Below are 27,777 nucleotides of genomic sequence, written 5' to 3'. Positions count from 1 at the left end.
AACAATGCTTCTGGCTCTGTGTAAGACCCCCCCCCCCCCCAAATGGAGATGTCTGAAAACAATTTTATAAAAAAAAGTAACATTTAGTTAAGTTACCAAGTATTACAAACATAGCTTTTCTTGAAAATTAAATATATTAGCAAAAGCAAGATTCATAAGAATTATTTTACAAAATGATTTACATACAAGAAAGCTAATGTGTCAGACATTCACAAATATGCAACCAACAGATAATTACAAAAGTACCAATTGGCAACATGAATTCTAACCTTGCCACTGCAGTTAGCTCTACTATTAATATGAATAAGGCATAGAGGCAGCAAACAATTTATAAACTTTTTTTAAAGTCACCCTTTAAGCTTGTTTAAAAAAAATCTGAATGCACAATTCCTAGCATATTATATTAAAGCTTCTTATTATAAGCTCTATAAACTACTTAAGTGCTCAGAAGGACCACCAGTTTGAAAAGCCCAATAAAATTGTAACTGGTACTAATCGCTTGTTTTCAATTTTCCCTTTGAACATGTACAGTTATAGGTACAAAAGCCATATTCACAGTTTAATTATCTTTGACAGAAGTACCATGTTCATTTTTTTTTTTTTGCAGTTGTTCCTTAAAACCAGCTCTAATTTAATCATAATTCATGGCACTTGTTCTGTGTTGCAAATATTTATAAGATAATTAAGAATCGGTGCCATAGTCAAGACAGTTCAGCAAGAGCAGTAATTTCCAACAGCAACATTCAATACTATATTTCAAATATTTGTGCAAATAGCAGCAGGACAGTTGTATCTGAGGCAAGCTCTTATTTGCAAAAAATGCATCCTTAATGCTGTAAACTTGGACTGTCAGCCTTAAGTCTTGCATTTTCCACAGCTTTAAAAAGTCAGTGGCAATAAATTCTCAAGTCTTAGCATGACTGTCTCATACACAGTGCAAATAATGTAGAGTTTTTCCATGTTCTGTGGCTGGATTGATTTTTGCATGTGCAACTTTAGTGGTCTATCCTTCTAGTTGAAGACAGTGCCCATTTGAAGAACCAGATGGTTCAGGAAGTTGGCGAGGAGAGGAAGCAAATTCATCACACTTTTCAAACCAGCACTAGATGTGCAAAGGCAGCAAAAACTCCGGCTGTGATTACAACCAGAAAAGAGTAACTCTTCAGGAAGATCCAGGCGGTTAGTCACTTGGACTGGTCTCTAGAAAAATATGTGAGTATATGTTGGATTTTGATTAGACGTTCTTTCAAAGACATCATTGAGAGAACTGAGATCTGATACCTGGGATCTACAGGGAGGACAGCTAGAAGCCACCAACACCAAGCTGGTCCATTAGGTATTGCCTAAAATTAGAGAATGAATTGGATTACTGAATTAACAATTTAGCACAAGGTAAATAATATGCTGAATAATTTTTTAAAAAGACAAAAGCTAACTATGGAACAAAGTTTAGTCTAACATTAGTGGTCAAATAAAGTTATAATCCTCCTCTTCTGGTGCTTCAACCATGTTACTCTCTCCTCAAATCCCTTCTTTAGCTTCCTGTTTTATATCACATTTAATTCAAGACCCATACCCTCACCTTCAAGATTTACATAATCCTGGTCCCATGCACAACTGCTCTCATTCTTCCTACTCCCTCTTCTCAATTCTCTCTACTCTCTGCACCTTTACTTTGGAAGGGTCTCCATCTTCCTATCTGCCAACCACCTCCCTCCTCTCCTCAAAATACCTTACTTCCATGAAACTTTCCACCCTTGTTTTTCCACCAATAAGCTTACTACACTTCCTCTTTTAACAGAACAATTGTCCTATGTCTCACTGTTAGTGCAAAGACCCCTTTTAAACTTATAGCACTACACTAAGTAATAACTAGTGTTCCGCATTTTCAGTTTTCATTTGTAAAAGAAATTCCGGTAATTTTTTTTTGTTTATTTTCCAAACATTAAAACGGGGATGAAATTGGGAAAAAATCAGGAACAAAAAAGTTTGTAATATACACATTTTACTACAGTACAGCTGATTTTTTTTTACGTGTATAAAGTTATTTTTTGTCTCAGAGAGAGTAGTTTTTCCAGAAATCCTAGTTTATGTACAGTCACAATTTTCTCCAAAGTATCCTCCCTCACGTTGAGCCTCTTGCTGTCTTGGAAGTAGTCCAACTTTGAAAATTAGCACTATCGATCATCAATAGACCAATAAATCCAGGGAATACACCCAAAGCCTGCCATACCCAAAGCTTGCCATACCACTCTGCTGAAGTTGGAAAGCGTGTCTTGATTGTTCCAAAAATCCAACACATCCAGTTTCATGTTGTCAGGGTTATGCATGTTCATGTAAGCATTTCAGATTTGAAATATCTTTAGTGGCAAATGGAAGAAACACTCTGGCATAACGGATGTAGTCTGTGCAAAGTTCACCTTGAGAAAAGTGGGTGACATTCCAAAAAGAATCTTTGGCACAAAGAGCTCTTCGGGGTCCAGATTACGGGCCACGATCAACTCCCATTTCTTGTTGAGCATTGTGTTGAAGGTTTTGAACACCTTTTTGTTCTTGTGTTCCAAGGTTGGAAGGATTTCCAGAAACAGCTGGGTTCTCTCACTGTATGTTTCTCCTGCAGCTTTTGTGCTCAATTCAGCTGGATTTTGGTTGTCAAGATCCAGTAAACGGCTGTATTGGCTAATATGTTGGGCAGTACTCAGAGAAAACTCCAGTGTTTTTTGTGTGGCACACTGACTTCCAGTTTTCAACAATGAACACTACCTTTGTATGCAGAATCTGCCGGTCATTTTGGTTATTTGCCAGTCTCTTCAGAGTTTCTGCTTTAGAACCAATAATCTCAGGATTATCTAGGTCTTCTAGGAAATGTATTAGCACGGTCCATGCGTTATTTACATGACAGGCAGCGAAGTACAAGCTCATCCACTGATGTGGCACAACAGGGGTACGGAATTGACAGTTGGCTCTGCACTCATCTCCCCCCTGTAAAACAAAGCCTTCAACTTGTTCGCATGCTTGAAAACGTTCCCGAATCCAATAATGCAAGATTTCACGTCTTTCATTTCTTCTGTAACAGTAGCTGCTGACAGTGCAATGTTAATCAGGTGAGCATGACAGGTAATATGTAGCAGCTCTGGTTTCTGATAGAGTTTAATCTCTCATGCAAACTTATCCACATAGGAAGCATAATCTTGGTAGTCGTAGCCACATTTTCCCAAGTTAGTTGGTACATCTCAAACATGACAGTTGTCTTCTTCCATATAGCTTGGCTAGGCAGCAATGACTGCAAATTATATCTAGATTTGCTAGCGAGCACGTTCCTGCAGCAGTGAGTTGGTGAATGTCTTTCATGCTCGTGGCAAAAGAATAAAGGACACACCAAGATATATGATGTGCTCCATCGTTTGTACCTGGTTACCACAGTTGCATACAGGTGTTTGCCTCGTTTTCCATTTAAAGAGGGTTTGTTGATATGATTTAATCTGCACCAGTCTTTCCAACTGGAATCAAACCCTGGAGGTTCCTCGGCAGGGTCAACAACAAGCTGTTTATTCTGAGCAGTCAAAATGCTCCACGTGGCTCTCCATTGAGCCTCTGTGTTTAAATTGAGCTTAAGGGTTGAGGCAGTTCCACAGAGAGTTGCGGGATTTTAATTGTGTCTTTGGAGGGTTCTGCAAGTCATCATGCAATGGGATCTTCGTGTTTTCACTGACATGACTGAGAAAGTGAGATGTCTGGACAGCTCTTCTAATCTGTGGAGGCTGGATGTGCGATAGGACCAGAAGCCAGTCAACTGGAGCGTCCCTGACAAGAGTCCGACTATGCACATGGCGTTTGAGCTGAGTATCAAGGACTTTAGTGTGACTGCTGTGAGACCAAACTGATGCACAATATTCAGGCACAGAATATACCAAAGGCAATTGTTGCAGTTTGTAAGGTCCATACACTGGAGCCCCATGATATTACGGCCAATTTCCTGATAACCACAACACAATATCTGACCTTCTCTTGGTGTTCTTGAGGTATTTCTGAAAGGCTGAACTCCAGTCCAGCGTAATGCCAAGATACTTTGGATTAGCCTCATGGCTAATGCTCTCTGCAGAACTGTACATCAGGTTTGGCATTAGCCAGTTTATTGTTCAGAAGGAAAGCGATCACCATGGCTTTTTTCGGGTTAGGCCTAAATTTCCAGCATTGGAAATAATCAGCAAATATGCTAAGATCTCGGGTTAGGGAGCATCTGATGGTATGGAGGCTTATGCACTGAACAGCCAAGGCAATGTCATTCACATGCATGAATTGCCTCGACTCCATTGCAGGTTATCCGTGGTGTATAGATTAAAAAGTATTGGGGCCAGGACAGAGCCTTAAGGTATGCCAGAATTAAGAATTTAACATGTCAGTTATTGCTGCGTTGACAAAACAGGTGTCAGAGGGGATGACTGTCACATCAACACAAAAGTAAGTGGGTTTATTTGCTTTGAAATTGAACTAAAACAAAAGGCCAAGAATTGGACGGTCCAGAGCATCAGACTCGTCAAAAATCAGACTAGATACCACATTTCCATCAATTTGTTAGATACTAAAGCATCACCATTTTCTTTCAGATACTTAACGAGGGAGGTTGTCTGCACTAGGAAGGGTTTTTGCTGGTGCACAGTACGATCGCACACAGTCACCAACAGGGCCCTCTGCAATTAGCAGCAGTTGTCTGACGAAACAAAGAGCATGCACAAAGTAACTGACACAATCGTGCTGTGTCCTCTCTTTCATTATAGCCCTAGTGAAAGCTCCTGATATGGACTGTTTATTCCAAAACCCACTTTCTTCTTCAAGCTTCTTGTATCGCTTGCTTTCAACATGCTCCTTTATTCTCTCAGCACGAGCAGTGACCTCACTGCTGCAGTACCTGCAGCGCGATGCATCCTCTTCATTCCAGTCTTTACTTTTCTTGAAAATTTTTAAGCACTGATTTCTTATTGGTATTCAGACAGATTTCCCTTTTCACCCCATGTTTACTTTCTCTTTATCTGTGGAGGATTGACTGGCTAAATTCAGCGTCGCACTAAACCGACAGAAAGAAATAGGAAGCAGCATTTCCTTGTGAGCCAGTCATAGCGCAATATTAACTTGATTTTCCGACCTCTACCACCATGTGTGTTGTGTGTGTTTTACACTGTGGAACTGCTTCAATCTCTGAGCTGCAGGACACAACAATCGCATAAAGCATTAGAATTTAACAAAAATAAGTACCCCCAAAAAATAATTAATGAATAAGTGGGTGTAAATCAGTAGACAACCAAAACTCCTTTAATATTTAAAACAAAAAACCACCACCACACAATTTATCGGTGAAAAAAATCAGAAAAAACTGAAAACACGGAACACACAATAAGCAAGAACACCGGAGTTCCCAAAGGATTAAAATCTGATACAATCACTAACCGTTGGTATCTGTAATATTATCCGAGTATTTATATAGCACTTCACATGCTGAATATTATTTACTTCTAGCTGAAAGTTATTGTATATCAAGTAGTCAAAATTAGTCTTGCAGAAGCTTTGGCTGAAAAGCATGAGTACTAATATAAATATAGCCATCAGTGTTTGAAGAATATCTGCAGATTGGGTGTCCTTGTCTTCAGAATAAACTACCACTAATATAAAAGTAGCATAGGAGAAACTTGAAACGAAAAGAAACAATTTAGCATCCTTAGCTAAATGAAGCTCTTCTTTAAATGGACAGTTTTCAGCTACGCTCAGGCCTGACTTCTGTTTGCAGTTCAATTTGTGCTTACAAAAGATAAGCCTGTTCTTCCTGCACCTACAAGATTTGTACCCACTATGAAGTAACTATGTAGCTACTAAGGGCTTTGGAGATCCACACTGCTGCAATCAATGCAGTGGGTGTCGATTTAGCGGGTATAGTGAGGGCCCATAAATCAACAGCAGAGTACTCTCTAGTTGACTCCGGTACTCCAGCTCCCCCAGAAGAGTAAGGTAAGTTGACCGGAGAGCGTCTCCTGTTGACACAGCGCAGTGAAGACACAGGGGTAAGTCGACCTAAGCTACGTTGACTCCAGCTACGTTATTCATGCAGCTGGAGTAGTGTAACTTAGGTTGATTTACCCCGGTAGAGAAGACAGGCCCTATGACTCCTACTATCCAGTGTGCCCACAAGGATGAGACTGGAACACTTGATATTTAGGGGCAAATTTAAAAGTTCACCAATGAACTGGGTTAGGTATAATATAAGACAAATCTATTTGACCAATAGTGTTAAGAAGCTATTTAAAATAAAGATGATCATGTTTGTTTTTTGCTAACTTTGTAGATAAAAATATCTACAAAGAAGCACTACCCTGCCCAGAATGTCAAGGAGGGATCCATGCAAAGCAACTGCAGCACAAAAAGAGGGGCAGAATGACCTCCTATTGCTGCTTATAGAATGGATATAACTAGTGGAAATGGAAGATGATACTGCATCCTCCACACAGCAGTTTTTACAGGGATCTGCTATGTTTAAAAGTGCAGGTTTTTTTTAAAAAGTAATAAATGAATAACTGATACCAAAATCTTCACCCACCTGTAGGTTTTCCTCTCTCTCTGGCATTGGCCCAAAGTGCTGAAGGATCTGGCTGCGAAATTTGTTCCTCAAGCTTTGGAACCAGCCACAAGCCTGATTGTATACTATATCATGAAGCTCTCTCAGTTTCTTCAGCTCTTCTTCATCTGCAACCTATGACAGAACACTAGAGTAAGCTTAAATACACAACAAAGAATGAGAATCAGTTTAACACACATTCCATTTCAACTGTTAGTAACAATCATTAAGCCTCGGCATTCATTCTAGCCTTGAGGGGCAATGGCAGAAAGGAGAAGAAAAAACATTGTCGTACCGAAATCCCTCACTTCAGACCAAATACCTCTCACAAAACAGCAACATGACAAGAATTATGTAAGACAATTGTATTTAAGTAGGTCATATTTAGAGTCCTGCTTTAAAATCATTCTGCATATTTAATATACATTTGATGGGCCCACTTTTTTATTATATTCTTTACTACAGTCACAACATTTAGATCAAGTTCTAATTCCGATGCAGCTAAACTCTAGAAATCAGTACTTCGGCATGTTTTATAGTTATGGTGGATAGCCAATACATATTTTTTTTTTAATTTAAATAAGGTGTGGTGGGTTTTTTGGACACCTATTAGCTATGTACCAGTTCAAAAGTATTTTTTACTTCATAAAAGTTGATAGTATTGATTTGGCATAAAAAGTGCAATTCTAAGATAAATCTGACATCTCAAAAGGTCTAGAAAATCTTAGCTATTTTTATTTTTCTTTAATATAGGAGAACCATGTCTCCCAGTAACTGCTGTATAATCCCAAACATTTGAAGCCGAGTCTTTATGAACAAATGGTATAGCAAACTAAGAGTGCTGGTTAAGAGGAGTGTTACTGCTCAGAAAGAGTTCTAGATACCTTAATATCTTCCAAATATTCGATGTCTGCAGTACAATAGCCATCTTTCATCCCTCTTTGTAAAACTCTAAATCTCTTTCCACCAACCGTGTCAACAACAGACCTCCCATCAGGTAGGAAATGAATATTCCTAATTTGCAGCATACAACCATAATCTGCAAAACTAGAACCAGAAGCATTGTCAGCAATGCTAAATTCACAATTTTCAAACATTTTTGAAATCCAAATGGGGGGGAGAGGGTAGAACCATGGAGAACTCTTAGCTGCATAAGAGCACAAGAAAGGATGCTTACTTGTTTTGAGGGTCACTGACACACATCCCAAATTGTTTAGTCCCGGTTTCCATGCTTCTGCGAATCATCAGTCGGTATCTTGGCTCAAACACATGAAGAGGGCAAGGCACAGTGGGGTATGCCATAGTGCAAACAAATACTGGAACATTCTTGGTCAAGCTGAAGACAAAACCAAAATAGATTAAATACACATTTGAAATCTAACCACAAGACTGTGCCAAGCCATAATAAACAACAGCAAAAGTGCTGCAATACATTTATTTTGCCAAAGGTGATCTTAAAAAAAAAAAAATTATATATATATATATAAAGAAGTAGTGCTGGGTGTCTGTTGATTTTCATTATACCTGAATTCATAAAATGTCCCTGGCAGGGTGAACATTTATTGCTCTTTAAACATTTAAGTGTATTGTGGACAGCGGTTTATTCTGATCAAATATTTATAGCCAGAAAAAAAATTCAGTAGTTTGTAGCATATAAACTACCATTGAAAGAACACTTATTCTGTGAAATGCACCAGTCTGTGAAAGTTTTACCAAAGTTAGAGGATAGTTTCTATAGTTGCAGTGACTGTAAGCCATCAGTGCAATACAAGGTAAAATTTGCGTTACAACTACATGGTTCAAGTAGTAGCAGCTAACTGAGGGAATGAAATGGATTTGGTCAAATATTTTTTCCAACCTGTTTTTTTTTTTAAATCAATGTTTTTATTTTTGCTAGAAGCAGACACAAACAGTTAGCATTAAGAGTTACCCTATACCTTGCACTACACCTCTGCCTTTCAGAGTACACAAATGGTCATTTGAATTAGTGTTTTGCTCTGCACTGTAAGTTGCCTAAGTGGTAGTTTCTCACCAGTATTTAGAGCCATCTGTCTGTCAGAAAATATTAAAAGGAACAACTTGAAAGTCACTTTATTTGAATGTTTTGTACTTAAAAATAACCCCTAAGATTACAACTGAAAGATTAGAGAAAGTACTCATTTCTGAACTTTGTTTATTCTGTGCAGTTTTATCGATCATGCAACTCTTAGGGAAACTCAGAAGTATGCTTTTCCCCAGGCTTTGCATGAGGATATTTACCTATAACAGTAGCAAAGCTGAAACTGAACAGACAGCAATGTAGGCACAGAGAAGGAAGAGAGATGGGCCTGATCATGTTAGGTGGTGCTAATCTTGAGCTCACCTAAGAGACCCTTATAAAAATGTTTTATTTTTAATTTCATGCCATACTAACTAAAATAGGACATTCATTAATTTACTGAAGTTAGTAAATTTAAATACTAAGTTGACAGATTTTCCAATATTTAATGTTCCTTCACAAAACTATGAAATGCCATCATTAGAATCATTAACAAATGATACAAACCCTGACAGTAACTGGATTTGTTCAAGCTGTGTCCCCCTACGGGTGGCTCCACTTGAGGTGCTCACACTCCTTCAATCAGAGATTTTCAGCAGCAGTGCTCATTCAGTCCACATGTTCCCTAGCTATTCTCAAGCCCTGTACAGAGCACATATAGAGCTGTGGATAGACCTTGATTCCTTCTCCACTGCAAAGCCTAAGGAGACAAGGCTCTGAAGCAAAGTGGAAGGAGGGAGGGTAGTGGAGCAACCATAGGGAAGCACATCTTGAAAAAGGTCCAGTTACTAAACAAGGTAAGTAATCTTTCTTTCTTATCTGAGAAGCTTCCCCACTATGGTGTTCCATTTGAGGTCGCTCCCGAGCAGTATCCTTTGAGTTCCAAAGTTCCCATCTCCTGCAATCTAAGACTGATAGTAAAATTGCAGAGCCTTTGACAGTATCTATTCAAGCAGCACCAAGTATGGTAGAGTGTCTTGAGACAGAATGAACCAAAGCCCACAAAGCAATCTTGCAAATCTCCGTCCATTAGCAGAACAACAGATGTAGACTTATATCTGGCAGGTAGGTATAGTATAGTATATTACAAGCTGTATAGCAAGAGAGGATCCAGTCAGAAACCAATTTAGAAAGTCTCTGCATGGACACTAGCACTCCTTTAGCTCTGTCCACAATAGAAACAAATAGTCTCAGAGGCTCAAAAAAGTCTAATCTTGCCCAAATAATAGGTCAGTAGCCTCTTAACATCCAAGTTATAAAGGGCAGCTTCTTGCCTAGACAGATGGAGTTTAGGATAGGAAACTGGGAGGTGAACTGTCTAGTTTATGTGAAAGTCTGAGCTAACTCTGGGCAAGAAACATGGGTGTGGTCAAAGGGATACCTTTTCTTTGAAAAAGACAACATATGGAGGGTCAGCCATCAAAGCTCTTGGCTTGCCAACTCTTTGGGCCTAAAAAGGCTATTTTAATGGAGAGATTTAGAAACAAGCAGGTAGCTAGCAGTTCATAGGGAGGCTCCATCAGAAAGTTAAGAACAAAGTTTAAGTCCCAGGTGGGAATGGGATATCTGACATTTGGGAAAGATCAGATAATCCTTTGATGTAGCAAAATTGCAAGGTGAGCAAATACCACGAAGCCCTCCACCAGAGAATGAAGTGCTGTGATGGCTACTACAAGAGCTTTAATTGAACCCAAAGTAAGATTTCCTTTCTTCAGAGCAAGAAGATATTCCTGAATCTCAGATAGTGGAGTCAGCAAGAGATTGGTACACCAGTCAGTACACCAGTGGTAAAATCTTTTCTATTTCTGAAGGTAAGTCTTTCTGGTAGAATCTTTCCTACTATTCAGCAGGACTTCATATCCTTCTCCTTAGGAGTGCGCTAACCCTGAGAGCCATCTAGATACCAAGCCTTGAGCCACAGTGTTCAGTTTGGGGTGAAGAACATTCCTCAAGTCCTGAGTGAGAAGACTGGACATTGATGGAAGGCTGATGGAGGAGAGGCAAAGGTAGTAAGGAAACTACGCTAGTTTTGGCCAGGTTGGTGCAATGACAACGACCATGGCCTTGTCCTGTCTCTGTCTTGGGCAGAATTGTTCTAGAAGGAACTGAGCGCGGCCCATCTGTTGCAGCCCTATATATCCTCAGTACAGGGCATGAGAATAACTGGGGCACATATGCAGACTGAATGAACACTGCTGCCAAAAATCTCTGATCAAAGGCACATGCACATCTCAAGTGGAACACCCACAGACACTATTTCACAATGCTACTGTGCAAAAATACAGTACAGTAATCTTGCTTTCAAATTTCCTTGGATTAAAAAAAATACACATGGTAGGCTTACTCCGAGAGTTCAGCAGTTTCTTCATCATGAATTCTTTTTCTCTCAGATAATTCATCAGCCAGATATTTCACCACTAATTCTTCAAGTAGTACTGTGACACTGTATTTCCTAATTGCCAAATACTAAAATAAAATAAATTACATATTTACCATAAACCATTTCTTATACAACATTAACACAAAATTCAGAGCTACTTTTAATTAAAAAGTACTATAAACAGATGTGACTATAAAATCTGTCCTAACAAAACAGTATTAAAGAGACAGTAAACTTAAGACATTCCCGCAGTCTTAGTTGTAACCTCTAAAATTATTGTAACAAAGAGAATGAATTCTCTACTTTTTTCAGTTTATTTGGTGCATTTGACAAGACGTGTGTCTAGTCAGTGTCAATATTTCCTCTGCATAGTCAGTTTCCCCAGCCTTTCCACAGCCACAAGAGAGGAAAAAGATACAAAGAAAAATGTGATAGAAAAATTACAAGAGTAGGCAGGAGAACTCTGATTGAGGAGGTATCGAAGTTGGTAATGTTTTAATTCTGTAGCATGAGTCAATTATGTGGCCACCGAAACATGAACACATGAAGCATCATCAATACCTAATTGATTGGGTTTTTGGATTCTGGACGCATCCAAGCTTTCAGTGGACTCAAGTCATCTGGGTTTTGTGTGATGGTGTACGAAGTTCCTTCTACTACAGTTTAATAGGTCTTCTGAATATTTACCTCTTTTAAGCTCTCTTTACATAGGGGACACTGCGGGGCATGGTCTAAACAGCGTTCTAAACAATTCTTGCAGAAGGTATGTCCACAAGGGGTTGTCACTGGCTCAAAAAATAACCTGAAATTTTTTTTAAAACAAGTCAGTCAACAATTGATACAGTGATTCTAATATCTTTTAAATAAATGTTAAAGAAGTCTAGCTACACTATAAGAAAAATAGACAAGTTAAATGAAAATTAGAAATACAAGATTTGTGCTAGAATTTTTTTGAACGTGTATTTTCCATTTTCTCAACACTGCGCAACCTAATGTATTCTGTGCTTCATAGTTAATTTGATCACATTTCTAGGTTCAAATATTTAATGTCTAAAAGTATATTAACATAAATAAGTTACACAAACACAGACAGTGCTTCCTTAAAGCATTAACTTAATGTGATATGACAATGGTCATGATAAACCGTATACTTTAACCAACATCATCTGCACACATAATAACTACTACTGATTTTTAATACTTTAGAACATATGGTGTATATTTATACGACACACCAGAAAGATCTGCAGTTCCTAAGAAGCCTATCAATCTACTAAAAGAGGAGGTGAGATTTTCAAAGAAAATACATGTGTAAATCCCCTATACTGCTTTGAGAATCTCAACCAATACCTTAACCCAAAGGCTAAATTTAGGTGCAAGTGTTAAATAGTATTTGTCAATTTATCCACCAAACAAAATGACTTCTAGATAAAAAAAGTGTTGTCTAGCTTTAAGACATTTTCTCTTCCTTGTGTTGTTGACATTTAAGAATAGAATACCATTTTTAACTCAACTATCAGTTTGTGTCACAGCTATAAAATTAAATACAAATATTCTGTCCTTACTAATACTCATCTACTAAGGGTACGTCGACACAGCAATGACAGCCATGGGTTAATGGGACTCGAATCAGCTGACTGGTGTCTACATTGCATTTTAACCCTAATTTAAGGATTTTCTGACCCACGGTCGAACCTAGGGCTCTGGGATTCACATTGCAGTGCACAGACACAAATCAGAGTAACCCTATCCCAGAGGGCCTAGCCTCCTTTGGTGGCTGTCTCAGTAGAAATGACTGCAGTTTGAGAAAAATTTATACTGAACTACCATCTAATCTGAAAATTGGGCTCTCCGCCTATAGGCTGTATCACATTGGTAGGAAAATGCCCATGTGCACATGTTCTGAAGATAATTAGGACATCAGTCTCCAGGACTGTCAAAGTATTAAAAATGAAATTTTGCAATTCTTAATTTTTAAAATGGAATGCTCAATGAAGGTGTTTTTATTCAGTTGGTTTTTATTTTTCTGTTTTGAAGTTTGATATAAAATGTAGGTTTCAGAGGAAAAACACACCCCGAGACACACCCACCCCAGCCCAGCTGCTGCCAGTGAAGTGAATCCCTAGGGCTTGATGTGTAGTGTGCTCCAGCACACCCCAGGGATCTGTTATCCCTGCACCCACCACACCCCGGGCAGGAGGGGGCTCCCACTCAATACCCTCATAGTGCATGTTGCCCTGACCTCTCTACACACACAACCCCCAAGGAGGGCTGGAGAGCCAGGAGCAAGGAACAGAGAGCCAAGTAGGACCAAGTGTTTACATATATGCTGCTACACATATGTAGCTCCTGGCTTAGCACAGCCAGGGGAGGGATGACTCCCACCGATCAGCTGTGCTCCCTGCCTTGGGCAAGCTCTTCACAACAGTGAGGAGGAGCTGAAGCCACTGCCGCAGGAGGCTTCATGGAGGTTTTGGGGCAGGCTCCCACCTCACCGTCCTGACAGCACACACTGCCTGGACACTCCTGCACATGAAGCTCCAGAAAGGGGGGTGTGTGTGTGGGGGGGGGGGGGGGAAGGCGAGGAAGAGGGCAGAGAGCAGGGCAGGGATCAAGCGACTATGCTGCAGGGAGGGGGAGCACCTGGGCTGTTTGGGGGGAGGGGGGGGGGATCATCCTTCCCTAGCCATGTTGAGCCAGGAGCTCTGCAGCTCCCTTTCCCTGCAGGGCAGCTGCTTAGACCCTGCTCTGCTCTCTGGCCCTTGCTCCTGGGCCCCTCTGGGGCTATGTGTGCAAGGGAAGGCAGTGTACACCAAAATCTGGCTCTGCTATTGTGACCAGGAAGCAGCTCTTTTTGCAAAAAGCTTCTTCTGACCACTCTCCATAAAAAACCGTATAGGCTCTCTGACAATGTGCTTGCAAACTAGTGTTCTGCAGACAATGGGTTAACACTGACCTGAGCTGCTGCCCTCTGTGAAGGGAGGTGTGGCAACAGAGGGCAATAGACTGCACCACAGACTGTCGGCATAGAGAGGACGAAGGAAGTTTTCGCCAAGGAACTCTTGGGAGCATCCGGAAGACTTCTGGGATTGAGTCAAGCCAGGGACACGTGCACACAAGAAAGCAACAGGGCTCAGACCCTAGGTCCCAGCTTAACATGGGCTCAGACTCTTTAGCAATGCAAAGTCCTGGGACCCTAGGTTCGACCTCTAGTTTAGTACAATTGGTGTGTGGACGCAAAGGGGGTTAGATTTGAGCCTAGGCTTGCACTGCTGCGTAGACATAACCACTAGTCTGCAACTCTAAGGGTAACAGCAAAGGCCCAAGAAGTCTAGGTACTCCTATGTCTATGCTGCAACCTAAGCCCAGGATTCAAACTCAGGTTCAAGTCTAATCCCCCTCCTATCTACATGCACATCACGCTAACCCAGGGCTCAGACCAAGGGTTCCAGGACCCCACAGAGGTGGAGGATCCAAGACAGAGTCAAACTGGGACCCAGGGTTCAAGCCCTATTGCTCTGCAATGTAGATACAGGTCCACTGGATTTGTCCTCTGGAAATCCACCAAAAGTATTCCACAATCCCACGGACCAACTTTCTCCATCAAACTGGATTCTCCAGAGGACAAAGAGTCATCATCTAGCATGACCTCATGCCCATTGTAGGCCACTAAACCTCACCCACCCACCATTCTCAAATAAAACAGACAATAAGGCAAGTCATAACCTCTTTGCCTCAGTTTACACATAAAAGATATCTGCCCACATCTATAATGCAGATATCATATGGAAGATATTATACAAATAGTAAATATTACCTCATACACAGAGAGCACTCAAAATCTGCCACATCGATTAAGTGCTGTGGAACTGTTCCACAAACCAGTGAAAATGCAGTATCCCTTTTTGTAGTTTCTAAGAGAAACAAGAGAAGATACTGTCTGAAGACAAAACAAATCAAAATAAGTATGTCTAATCTTGACATTAAGTGGCTATTTACCTCCTTGTTTTTTATGTTTGCTTCTTCCATCTTCACACATGATTGCATCCTGTTCTGAAAGGGAAAGCTTCCTTTTTAAGAGAGCACTTTTTTCCTGGCCAGAAAGCAAAGGTTCAGAAGAAACCCTTTTTAATCCATCTCCTTTAGCAAGCTTTTCTGTGGAGTTAAGAGCATGGGCAGATTGTACACGATTTAGGCTTCGTCTTAAAGACTCCACTGTTATCTCGGACACGTCTAAATTCTACAGAAATAAAATGAACAAAGTTAATAGTACTTATTCTCATTTTCAAATTGAGGCTAATCATTTATGACAGCTGAACATGAATAAGTTGAAGCCAAATTCAGATAAACTTCTCCACTGCACAGCCAGACTCAATGATTAACTTATGGAATTTGGCAGGTCAAGAAAGCACCTGCTGAATTTAAAAAAAGGGATTAAAAACCTCAGTTTCCTTCAAAGGGGCAAATAATTTGGGAAAAGAAATTTAGAATTATTGTTATCTGGAAAATAAATCTATAACGATACCCTTTTTATTTTGGAGCTATTAGCGTTAAACCTTAAATAATGAAAAAGTTCACTAGATTGTGTCTTATGAACTGTCAAAAAATTAAGGTACTTTCTAGCTGATTCATGAAATCCAACAGAAAAGTCTACAACTAGCAGAAAGAAAGGTGTAGCAGCATATATGTCTGGAGCTTAATATGAAGCTTAATAAAAGTTTGATAAATAGCTTAAGTTCTGATGCCCTGAGTTTGTCTATTAACTAAGGGACAAAAATACATATAATACTACATGGTTTTCCTTACTTACCTGCTCTGGACAAAGCTGTAGATTACAGCCAGACTCCTCCATTTCAGAACCAAGTGTAAAAGGCTTATTTCGAATATGAGGTGAAGTCCAAGTAGATTCCTTCAGACTCTCTCTCACATTTTCTGGTGACAGCAAATCATACAATGTCTATAAGATAAACATCTTAACATTAAGATTAGGGGGAAAAAAGATTCAGCTATAACTTTAGTTAATATAACTACATAACCACCATGAAGAAGCTTACTTTATATCAAAATTTCTTGTTTTAAATATACCCTTCATCTTATTCTCTACCTTATAATCAGCTGTAGCACAAGTTCAGTTCAGTAGTTCTTCTCCTAATTAAAGGTTTATATCCTTATCTTTATACACAAGTTAAGCTCTTAAATTCCCCCCCTTACAGGAAGTGATGATAATCTTCTCCCAACTCTTATTTAGGTGAGGTGTAACTAAACAAGATGCAGTTCTGTAAAAATGTTAATCTGTATTGTGCAAACTTGATAGTGCAGATATTTGTTTCCATAGAATGAAAAGATTCAAGTGTTTGATTTCTTACTCAAATTTGTTTGACATCATTGTTTCACACTGGAAAGTGTGAGAATCTGATGTCTGTTTTACTTGAAAACTGTACCAACTATAATTCTAACTGGGTTAAGTATATATATTCTCCCCTAAACCAACTTAAAAAAAAAAAAGATTTTTCTGGAATACATGGGCACACAAACTCTTATTGCATCTAAGTATATTAGGACCCTCTACTCTACACAGAAAATTAGATATGTGAAAATAAAGTCACCCAAATTTTTAGCTGAACGTCTTACAAATACAGACATGATGAGCATAAATACATTGAAGACTGAGATTCTAGGGTAAAGTGGGCCACCTAAGAGAAAGAGCAGCAAAGTTTATAAATACCAAGTTACCTTTTCCACTTCTAGCTTTGCTGGAACAAAATCCTCATCAAGGGATAAGCACTGTAGGAACAGTTGTAAGGCATCACCTACAAACCCAGCATCATGCAGCACCTTTGCTTTCCTGAAGTAAATCTAAAGATATAGAAGTAACATTTGATATTTTCATACTTTCATTAAAGAGACTATATATTACTATTCGGACACACTAGGGCATTGCATGTCTTTTCCATCTCACATGGAGGTGAGAATTAGAGATGTTGTGATGAGGCATATTTTTTTCCCTTTCTGCAGATCTTAGAAGGTCCACAGAAAGGAGGAACATACCACGTTCTCTGGTCTCTTTCCTCCACACAGCTACAGTAGAACCCCAGAGTTACGACTCGGGAATAGAGATTGTTCGTAACTCTGAAATGTTCATAACTCTGAACAAAACGTTATGGTGGTTCTTTCAAAAGTTTACAACTTAACATCGATTTAACACACCTTTTAAACTTTACTATGTAGAAGAAAAATGCTGCTTTCAACCATCTTAATTTAAATGAAACAAGCAGAGTTCCCTTATCCTGTGAAATTTTTTTTTTTTAAAGTATTTACATTTAACACAGTACTGTACTTGCTTTTTTTTCCTTCTCTGATGCTGTCTGATTGCATACTTCTGGTTCCAAATGCGGTATGTGGTTGATTGATCAGTTCATAACTCTGAGGTTCTACTGTATTTCAAGGTCTGCAGGAGCAGCATTCCCCTATTTAGGAGGTCCACAGGAAGGGGAGACTGGGTAAGATGGCAGCTTTGTAGAGTACACTCTCCTACTTACTTTTGAGGACTGCAGAAAAAGGTAAAATCCCTATACTAAGACTTGAAAAATGCATTGCCATGTGCCGCTTCCCACCCCACAAGCCTTTGAGTGGAAAAATTCTCTGATCTGGATATGATGGCAAAATAGGACAAACATAGGGATGGATTTTAAGTGATAAGTTTAATAAAGTTACAGCTTAACACAGAGGAGGGGCGCTACCTGCCCTGTCACCTATACTCGTACATACCAGGCATTTTAAATGGGTCCAGTGTGGGAGCTACAGTGGTTTTACTATACAACCCATAACTTGGAGTAGGCGACTCTCCTCAGCCTACCCCTCGAACTCAGCTCTTCTGAGTCCTATCACCCTAATCCTACCCAAAAGGGGGACAGAAGGTATTAAAGGGGGGACGTCACCCCATGAAGATCTCCCCTTATATCATAAACACAAGGCCCATTAGTAAAATCCCAGGTCTTTCAATTCTGGGAACCATTCCTTTCACCCCAGTGGAAACTGATTGCCAAGTTGCGACAAATTAATATCATTACCAAGTACTTTCGCTATTTACTCAATCCACACCTATTTAACTGCACTACCCAGGCCTTGGCCAATTTGGCTTCTATAGGAAGAAAAATTTCTTCTTGATGCCAAAACAGGCAGCTGGTCAGACTTGCAGCATCTGCAAAATAGCATCAAAGCTACCAATACAGGATAGGGAGGGTGGGGACGCTGGAACAGAGCAAAAAGAGGCTCCACATGGCCTGGGCTAGACTTTAAAATTAATGAATGGTCCCTCACTCTCCCTTATCAGCTACCTTTTCCATTGACAAGTCTTCCCAGTGATGACAATTCTCCCACTGCCAAAGCCCTCTGTTCTAACCTAGAGAAAAAGCTAGCTACTTACTATTTTTTAAAAATTGAAAATTCATGCCTCCAGCAATCATGTAATATGCAGTATTAAGTTTATTTGAGCTCACGCTCCAAAAACAAAATTTAAAAATTTTTGACATTTGACTTTAATCAACTAATTTTGTTCCTGAGCACTAGATAGCTAGATCTCAGAAGTCAATAAACTAGGTTCTTTCCCCTTTCAGATTTTTTTTGCTATGGAAAGATGAAGACATAGGACTTTTTGAATCCTGATGTACACATTTAGGGTGTCAATTCAGAAACACCTTGTCAATCCACTATAATTTTTTCTAACTAACAATATTGAGGCCAATGACTTTTTATAATAATTTTAGATAAGCGGGCCAAAACCAAGTTGATAAAAAGGAAATTCAGTGCAGCTTTACCTATGGAGCAACTGCCATAATTCCAAAATAATTGGCTGTGATAGTTTCCCTACAATGGCTGTTCAATGAAAGCAGATTTCCTCCTAAGGAAATCTCTGCCTCTACTCATCTGAGGCAGATTTGTTTTAAGAGGAAAGCAAGAATCCTTCCCTTCTCCATGTCCACCTTTTTAGGAATGGAGGCTAAAAAGGTCTTCAGACTTTGTTGGAGGAAGCTATAGAGCAAGCTCAATTTTTGAAAAGATAGCTCAGTGGTTTGAGCATTGGCCTGCTAAACCAAGGGTTGGGAGTTCAATCCTTGAAGGGGCCATTTAGGGCTCTGGGGCAAAAATTGGGGATTGGTCCTGCTTTGAGCAGGGGGTTGGACTAGATGATCTCCTGAGGTCCCTTCCACCCCTGATATTCTATGATTCTAAGCTTTGTTCACAAGAAGCTGAGTTTCTCTCCAGATATATGGAGAAGTGAATGTACATTCTGAACCAGTTTTGCCGCAAGGAGGACTTAGTATTTCTGTAAATTAAGTTTTATTGATGGGGATAAGAGCTTGGGGGAAATGTAGTTTTATTTATCTAACAATGAAAATAAGTCTCTCTTTACTTCAAAATTAGGTATGAAGAGACATGTGTTCTAAGAATGATATAAAAATCTGAAGTTTTTAGTCCTGGCTGACAACAGGATGCATCTCCCCTTACAGGACTACTCCAAGTATTATTTAATGTTTAAATGCTTTAATGAGAAAAAATGTTATGCAAGTGCTTATACTTTCACATTAAGTGCAGAACTCTAAAGTGAGACATTTGCAGATATAATTCAATTTTCATTCAAATCTCCACACTAAGTTACCTACTGCATATACAAACAGCACATTTTCCCAGAAAGATCCTGCCTTTAAGTGATTACAGCTACCTGCACCACATACGGAGTCATCCACAATTCCCAAGCAATGAATTTAAGCTGAGTTAAATTTGTAAATATTTACATTTTCAAGTGTTTTCCCTTAAGTGAACAATAATCTCTTAAAAAAAAAAAAGGAAAGCCTGGAAATTCAAAATTAAGGTAACATTTAAAATTAGATAGCATGAAAACACATATTGGAGAATCAAAAATCTTTCACCCTATGTAATTATCACACCTCGCATGTGAGCTGAAGGCACTGCTGGTCTTTCATGAAGTTTTTGATAACTTTAAGACAAGAAATATCTTAATTTTTTTAATTCACAAGACAAATTCAATTGCACCAATAGCTGTTGAACATTTTCCCCCTACAGGAACTGAAAGACATACTGAAGAAACAGCAACATAAAAAAAAAAAAAAAAATCATACTTCCATCTGAAAAAAAAAAACAAACAAAAAATGCTGCTTTTGTTACAGTCACCAAAGAATACAGAAAAACACTTTGTTTTTAGTTTGTTTACGTTGTGTATTTGATTCCATTTTGTGTAGTCAATTTTATTATTTCTTTTGTATAGTCATTTTTCCTCTTTTTGCAAGTCTTATATAGCAGGAGAGAGAAAAAACATTTAAAAAACAGGATACTGTGCCTATAAGGCCACAAAAACTGCCAGGGGGCCTCAGGGGCAGGGGTAACACTAGAAACTACAGTAGTTTATGGACATGATTAGATTTCCAGTTAATGGTGTCCCTCTTTTTAGCTCCACCATGGAGATTTTTTGCAAGGCTTCACCATTCTCAATCAAACTGCTCTGTCAGAAATCCAAGCAAAGCTAACAAACCATAAGGACCCCATCCTTTCCAAATTCTTCCAACCCATGTATTGCCTTGCCCACCCCCTTCTCTTTCACCCCACCACAGTCACGCAAATATGCCAAGACCAAATTTTAAACAAATCCAGACTTACAAAAAAACTGTTTTAGAATCAAAACTGCAACAACAAAATCATGAGCAAGATGTTTCAGAAGTGAAAACCACCTCAACTTCCGACTGTCTTGCCTCCCAAATGCCTCATCCAAGTTGGGGTTTTTTTTGTTTTTTTTTTTATAATAAAGAAAGACAGCATAGAGCAGAAGTCTGACATTTCAGGCAGCTTAGTTAGGTTTTGCCAGACTACAGGGCATGTCAAAACCGAGCCTGTAACAGCAAGTTAGTTTCAAACTTAATATAAATAGACAACACTATTTTATTAGTAATAACAAAATGGTAATAGAATTTCTCTGGTTTGAAATCAAACATCTTTAGTCTTGTCCAGGAGTTCCCAAACATTTTACTAAGATGACTCATCAACTGCATTTTGTCTTTTCATGACCCACCATTACATATAGCACTCACAGTGCAGGCACCACAACCCTAATCCCAACCTGGTGCAGAGGTAAGGGGGAACTGGAGACCAAGCCTGCCACATACTCATCTCAAAACAGTGGCAGCAGCTCCTGTCCATGACAGAAGACTGGCTGGGCCAAACCTGACTGAGTGATACTGCAACCTGGTGCATGGGTTTGCAGCACCCCTAAGTTTTGGCCTGGCCATTCCTGTAATGGACAGAGGGGTGGTCAGAGTAATCCTAAGTGGCACTGAGGTCCCAATGACCATGCACCAGGTCACAACGCCCAGCCCTGAGTGATGGAAGCCACCACAGTGGGGTCAGAGAGAGAGATGGGCTTGCTCTCCAACACCCTCCTGCCCCACAAGCTCCTCTCAAGGCCTGAAGAAATTTAGGTTTGCCTAAGCCAGGGCTCAGTGATGAGTTAAATAGCGCAGGATGTGGCAACCCACCTAGAACCTTCCTGTGACTCACTGGTGGATTGGAACTAATCCTCCCCCCGGTCTATTTAATATAAAAGAACAAAAAATTATCCATAATTTTTTAATATTCGCATAGCATCAAGGTACTTCACTGACAAAAAAAAGATGGACAAGAGGTTCCCTCCACCCTGAAGAGTTTAAAATCAAAATTGATAAAAATGTAAACAAGGATGCAGAAAAGCAATATTTTGCACATCTCATCGACTCACAGATTTAAGGGTGGGTTGTTTGTTTGTTTTTTTTAAATCAACCATTTAGACAACACTGATTTGAAAGTTTAAATAAGTAAGAGTAACCAGGTCAGCCAACTTATTTTGATGCCATTTGAACATAATTTAGCATTATTTATATTGTCGACAAATTCAGATTTTAAAAAAACCACACAGATTGTAAACCAACTTACCTCTGGCCAATTTGACATTTTAGAGATGATAAAATTTAGTTCTTCTATGGCTGTTTTAAACTCTTGGAGGCCAGCATATGATTCAGCTCGGTAAACTCTTAACATCAAGTCACTGGGATCTGAAAACAAGACATTTTTAGTTAAATACATATACACGTTTTGACTTAATTAAAAAAGTTACACATACCTATAAGATGACAAAATCCACAAGCATACGAGACTATTTTTTTTTAAATAATGCAATGCTTCCCTAAATTGAACGTATTTAAAAACAATGTTTGCATCAAATGATTTGCAAAATATTTGGTACCCCCCTTAAATCTTAAAGATAACAAATTCTAATGTACTTACACAATCTTAGGTTTTAATTAAAAAAAAAGTAGATAAAACTACTTATTAGTTACAAAAATGAACAAAAAGGTAACATTTGAAACCTACTTAAGATGCCCAAACAAATAAATTTTCTAATATACTTAACATAGACAGTCTAACTATCTGCAAGTTAGTTTTGCATTCACATGTACATTACATTTTGTTTAGACTTTTTTTTTTAATTTCTCACCTCTGCACTGAGAAAAGTAAAATCATTTTAGTTCAAAGCACTTATGCCTCTTATAAAAAGTCTAATTTACTTTCACCTTTTCTGCTGTAACAAGTAAGTTAACATTTCACTCTGCCTAGGCCAGGAAGTTAGATTGATCAATTTTACTGTAATTCTCAAGCACTACTGTGTGTCAGGATTCAAAGCGTTATAGAGAAACAGTCTCAAGGAATAGGAGACTACAAAAAAACCACAAGCATTGGTAGGGGCTTGGCAACAGGTATAGGACCTGGAATTACTTAACTTTTTGTTTTTTATTGACTAGATTCTGAATCGACAATGTCCCTTAAATAAAAATGCATTTTGAATTTTAAATGTCAGAACATTTCTATTAATATTATGGTTTTGCCAGTCCTCTTGTTTGCCTGACTTTTTAAAGAAGATGATAAACTGAAGCCTAACCTGAATCGATAGTGTCCTTTTAACACACTGTACACACCAATTCCCTTTCCAAAAAAGGATAGGATAGTTGTTTTGAGTGGAGTTGTACAAAATGATGGGCCAAGATTTAAAGGGTCTTAATCAGGCCTTTAAGGCCTCTACTTGGCAAAATATGTACATTAGCTTTACACATGAGAGTAATCCAGTTTACTTTAGTGGACCTTCTCCCATTGTAAAGTTACTTGTGTGCAAAAATGTTTTCAAAATCAGGGCCTAAATTTGCATGTGCAATTTTGTAAGCATAATCTAAATGCTACGTTACATTATATGCAGTGCTGCTGTAGCAGTGTTGGGCCCCAGATATTAGAGAGACAAGGTGGGTGAGGTATGTATTTTAGTGGTCCAATTTGTATTGGTGAGAAAGACATGCTTTCAAGCTTACACAGAGATCTTCAGGTTTGGGAAACATACCCAGAGTGTCACAGCTAAATACAAAGTGGCTAAATACAAAGAGGAACAGATTGTTTAGCATAAGTAGTTACATATTTCAAGGGACCATTTGAGGTGAAGTGACCCATTAACATGTTATCAGCCACTAACTACCCAATATGCATATAGCAGGCATAAATCCTATTTGCAAATAGGAGTGACTGTACTTGCCAAAACTGCAAGGTGTTTTTAAGTGTTCGTTGCAGCACTGCAATGCTTAAAGAAATACTGTCGGGTCAGCTTTGGCCCCAACTTTAGGTTAAGCCTATGCTTTTATAAAAACTAAAAATATATCCATGCAACATCTAGATTGCATACATCAAACCTATTCTATTACAAATTACGGAAGTGAGACTACTACTAGCCAGTTTAACTGTTCAAACAAAGATACCAAAAAATAAATAAGGCAGCGTAAACTGTAAAAAATACATTTGTATGCGAAAACTTTCAGTTTCACCAAATTAAAGTGTTATTCAGGAGGGAATCAAATAAGTGTTTATTTTCATAACTTATTATGGTATTTCAGATATGCTAAAAGAAAGATATGAAATTCAAATCATACTATTTATGATTACAGTATAAATTTACTAAATGGTGGAGTTGCACCTATATCAGTTATATGGGAGGTAGGAGGTACATGCTAACCTAAAAGACTCAAGATGCCTTCATTCTGATTTTAACCTGACAGCATCCCTTTAATGACTTGTTCTTAACTTCATTTCAACTTAATCGGCATAAGAACTACGCATCCCCACATTTGTGAAGAGTTAGGGGGCAAACTTCCATGTTTATAATTAATTCACGTTCCCAAATAATAGGAGAAAGTTATTAAAAGCAGTTGTCTGAATAAGGGTTTGTTCTTTTACAACTCATCTTCTCTTTTAACCTGATTAAAGCGGAGTTTATGGCATTAAGTTCAATTTCAGGGCAACAGATTTATGTCAATCAGATTTTGGACTGTGTATCTGGGTAAAGTAGAACTAAGATGGGCTGACAAGGAGAAAAGCTTCTTTAAAACACATCTGAACCAAGGGAATTCTTTTTAAAAAGAGTAAGCTAATATCGTTTCCCTCTCTCTCAAACTCTGAGCCTTTTGTGAGAATTCCTCTATGTTAAAGGAGGAAAGAAAAACCTTGTCAAGCCAATAGCTCAGAATATATACTAACAGAATCATGTATCTGCCTTAGTTACTTTACAGCAAATGTTTTGTAAGAACACACTCACAGATCAATGAATTTAAAGGTCCCTAAGTATGTATGACATCTATTATAGATTTATACAGTTCTCTTACACACCTCTAAAACATTAAAACTACCACACTGAGTAACAACTTTATTGTACACTTAGTCAGTACTTGGAATGCTGAGTTTTTAGGGCTACACAAAAGGAAAAGACAAACAATGTACGGAGGATGGTGGACTGAGTAAATCTCTAAATCTGCAATCTAATATTTGCATGAATAATCTGCATAAGAAAACTATGGATAAATATTAAGATTGAAAGCTATATTTTCAGGTTTTACCTGCCATTTGTTAAACCCAAACCTAAATGTAAACTTGGTACAACAATGTAATGAAAAAACTCTTCATTCATATACACCTCAAGTATTATGACAGTCAGAACCATTAGCAAGGCGCACGGGGGGGGGGGGGGGGGGGGAGGAGGAGGAAGAGATCCCTTGGGTTCTTAATGTCTAACCAGAAAAATCTATTTCCTCCTTCTTCTTCCTCCTCAAAATTCCTAAACTATGAAGTGGTGTGTATCTTCCATATAAATGTTTATAATCACAGAGACCCATTTACAAACCAAAAGCCATTTAGATTTTACTTTGTTTGATTCCCTTCTGTGTGTGTGCCACAATGCTAAATTCTAGATCATTAAAATAAAATACTTAATTCTTAAGAAGTTCCTAGTTTAAAAATAAATCACTCAACACTTCACACTTCTTTGGCTCCATTGACACAGGATGCTACAACTGTGCTAAAAAATAATTCAGGACACTGCTACAATCAAAATAGTTCACAGTCACAAATATTATGCTACCAAGAGATGACTGAAATATTCTGTTACACTCCTGTTTAAGATTTGATTTTGACAACAGTTTATGAAATTGCATCTAACATTTCTCCCTGGTATGTATCAGAAAAGAGACTTGTGTCAAATGAATCTGTTTAGCTTGATATCTGAACTTCTCCCCCCCTGTAGCTGGCAATTCCATAAATGCAGTGCCCAAGTATTAAAAGTCAAGTGTTAAAAAGGTATCATTTCTACATGTACCAGACTAAGTTTCTGAACAAACTCAGTGAAAATAAGACACCAGCACTTAACCAAATTCAGTCTTCCAAACTGGAACGAAGGCATCATAAGAGGGAACCTGGCATTGTTTCTGTCTAGGTGTTTATATCTCTCTCATCACTATGGTGTCAAAATGCTTGGGTGAACTACACTAACCTCACTGATACAGTGACCACGTATGAGTCTGTACAGAACCAAGAATGCTGTCAGTGCTCAATAAATAATAATCCAAGCACACCCTTTCACCTCCCCCCTTGACCTCTCTAGCAACAGTGTATTATAAAACTCCTTCCACACCCATCTGTGATGTCACTAGAATTACATAACCTGTCCCCCTCCATGCCCCCTCTACTTATGCAACTAGGCCTGGCCTGCTGGGAATTGTCTCAGTGACACACTTGAGAGGCTGGGAAAACAGATCTCTCTTTGGAAACAAGGCAAATACAACAGGCATGGTTCTAAGAGACCGTATCACCGTCCAACAAGGTCTATCTCGGAGACACGGCAAAAGCGGTCCTGGGAAAAGGTTTGCAGTAGAGAGGCAGCGTGCCCTACTCCACATATACCCCTCACGTGTATCTGCTCACCAGCCAGCCCTCATGCAGCCCCACAATCGGGTCTCTCGCTGCTCATTCCCGTAGTAAGTTAGTGCCATTAGGAAAGTCAACTTTTGGAGCTCTAGCAAACTTCAGACTTATTTCAAATGGCTGCCTATCCCTGCCAGCTTCCCCTCATGATTTCGGACGCTCATTTCATTCTCGGCTTCGACTCGCACCCGACTGAGCGCTGAGGGGAGGAGAGGGGCACAGTGGAGATGAAGGGACCGGAGATTGACGAGAACACTCCGCTCCCTGCGGCACACCCGGGGAGCCAAGTCTCTGCCCCTCGCGCCAACGGTCACTAAACCGAAACAGGTTCCCTCCCCGCCGGGTGCAGACTGGAGGCCAGTGCCAGGGCCCAGCGCGCAAGCCGAGCTCGGCCTCCCCCGCTGCCCATTACCTGCTCGCAAGGCCTGGCTGGCGGCGCTCAGGCTCTCTCGGAAGCGCCCCTGGCTCAGCAGCTCCCCCAGCCGGTTGCCGGTCCTCGCCCTCTCACACTCGGCTGGGAACCACTTCTCCGCCAGCTGGCTGAGGATAACGCTGGTCCGGAGCTGGGCGGCGGGGCCGCCCCCGGCCAGCGGCAGCAGCAGGTCCCGGCACAGGCGGCAGCGGGAGCGCAGCTCCCCCCGGAGGCAGCGGCGGCAGTAACTGTGCCCGCACCGAGCGGTCACCGGCTCGCCCAAGAAGCCCTGGCAGCCGCAGCAGGTCAGGGGCCCTGCGACCGCGCCGCCTCCCTCCTCCCGGGCCCCCTGGTCCCGGCTCCAGTCCAGCCCCTGTCGGAGGCGGTAGTTCAGCACCAGACAGTCCACAAGGGTCTCGAGACGGCGGGGTCCCGCAGGCGGCCCGAGGCGCAGTGCCGCCGAGTAAGTCTCCAGCGCTTCCTTCAGGTGGTTCCCCAGGGCCAGCAGCTCCCCGCGCCGCAGCAGCCGCTCCTGCTCCCCTTCGGGCTCCCCGCGGGGCCAGCCGCTGCCCCCTGGCTCCGGGGACCCCTCCGAGCTCACACCCACCGACGACGACGCCATCCTGCTGCGAGCTCCCACCCTGCTCCGCTCGCCGCCCGATCCCAGAGGGGGGTGTGGCGCTCCTCGCGGCGCGGCGCGGCTGTAGCCTGGCTCTGCTGTGCGCACGGCTCTGAGGCACTCGCGACGGGGGGAGTAGACACTTCAGCGGGTGACGGGCGCAGCACGCGCGCGCTCTATAGCAGAAGCTTCGCAGAGCGGTTGTTAGACCGTAACCCCCTTTCAAACATCGCCGCAGACCCGCCGCTGGCTTACATAAAAAGCTGCGTCACCTGACCACAGCGGGCACTCCCCATAGGCTGAGAGGCACGGCGTGGGGGAGGGGGCGGAGGAGATTACAAAACACTGCTCGACGCTCCCCGCGTGCCATGGCTCAGCGAGGAGAGGGCGG

General features: G+C 40.3%; 1 protein-coding gene across 1 annotated transcript; it reads right to left on the bottom strand.

Annotated features, from left to right (window-relative positions):
- Nucleotides 1-38: 38 nt before the first annotated feature.
- LONRF1 (LON peptidase N-terminal domain and ring finger 1) lies at nt 39-27,755 on the bottom strand. Its single transcript, XM_074950085.1, has 12 exons — nt 26,768-27,755; nt 22,003-22,121; nt 16,756-16,878; nt 15,833-15,979; nt 15,022-15,262; nt 14,840-14,936; nt 11,710-11,824; nt 10,987-11,108; nt 7,782-7,940; nt 7,489-7,651; nt 6,587-6,739; nt 39-1,343 (listed from the first exon to the last, which is right to left on the bottom strand). Exons 1-12 carry the CDS (start codon nt 27,387-27,389, stop codon nt 1,185-1,187), a joined length of 2,220 nt encoding a protein of 739 aa, XP_074806186.1. The 5' UTR covers nt 27,390-27,755; the 3' UTR covers nt 39-1,184.
- Between the last annotated feature and the right edge of the window lie 22 nt (nt 27,756-27,777).

The sequence above is a fragment of the Natator depressus genome, chromosome 4, assembly GCF_965152275.1.
Source record: "Natator depressus isolate rNatDep1 chromosome 4, rNatDep2.hap1, whole genome shotgun sequence".
NCBI classification, from domain to species: domain Eukaryota; kingdom Metazoa; phylum Chordata; order Testudines; family Cheloniidae; genus Natator; species Natator depressus.
The sequence above is the reverse complement of the archived record's forward strand: the minus strand, read 5'-3'. Positions and strand labels throughout refer to the sequence as shown.

Coding starts and splice junctions, on each gene's coding strand:
- LONRF1 (XM_074950085.1), bottom strand. CDS start 27,389: ATGGCGTCGTCGTCGGTGGGTGTGAGCTCGGAGGGGTCCCCGGAGCCA. Junction 15,980..16,755: donor CAAAGCTAGAAGTGGAAAAG/GTAACTTGGTAT, acceptor TTTATCTTATAG/ACATTGTATGATTTGCTGTC. Junction 7,652..7,781: donor GTCAGTGACCCTCAAAACAA/GTAAGCATCCTT, acceptor TTCTGGTTCTAG/TTTTGCAGATTATGGTTGTA.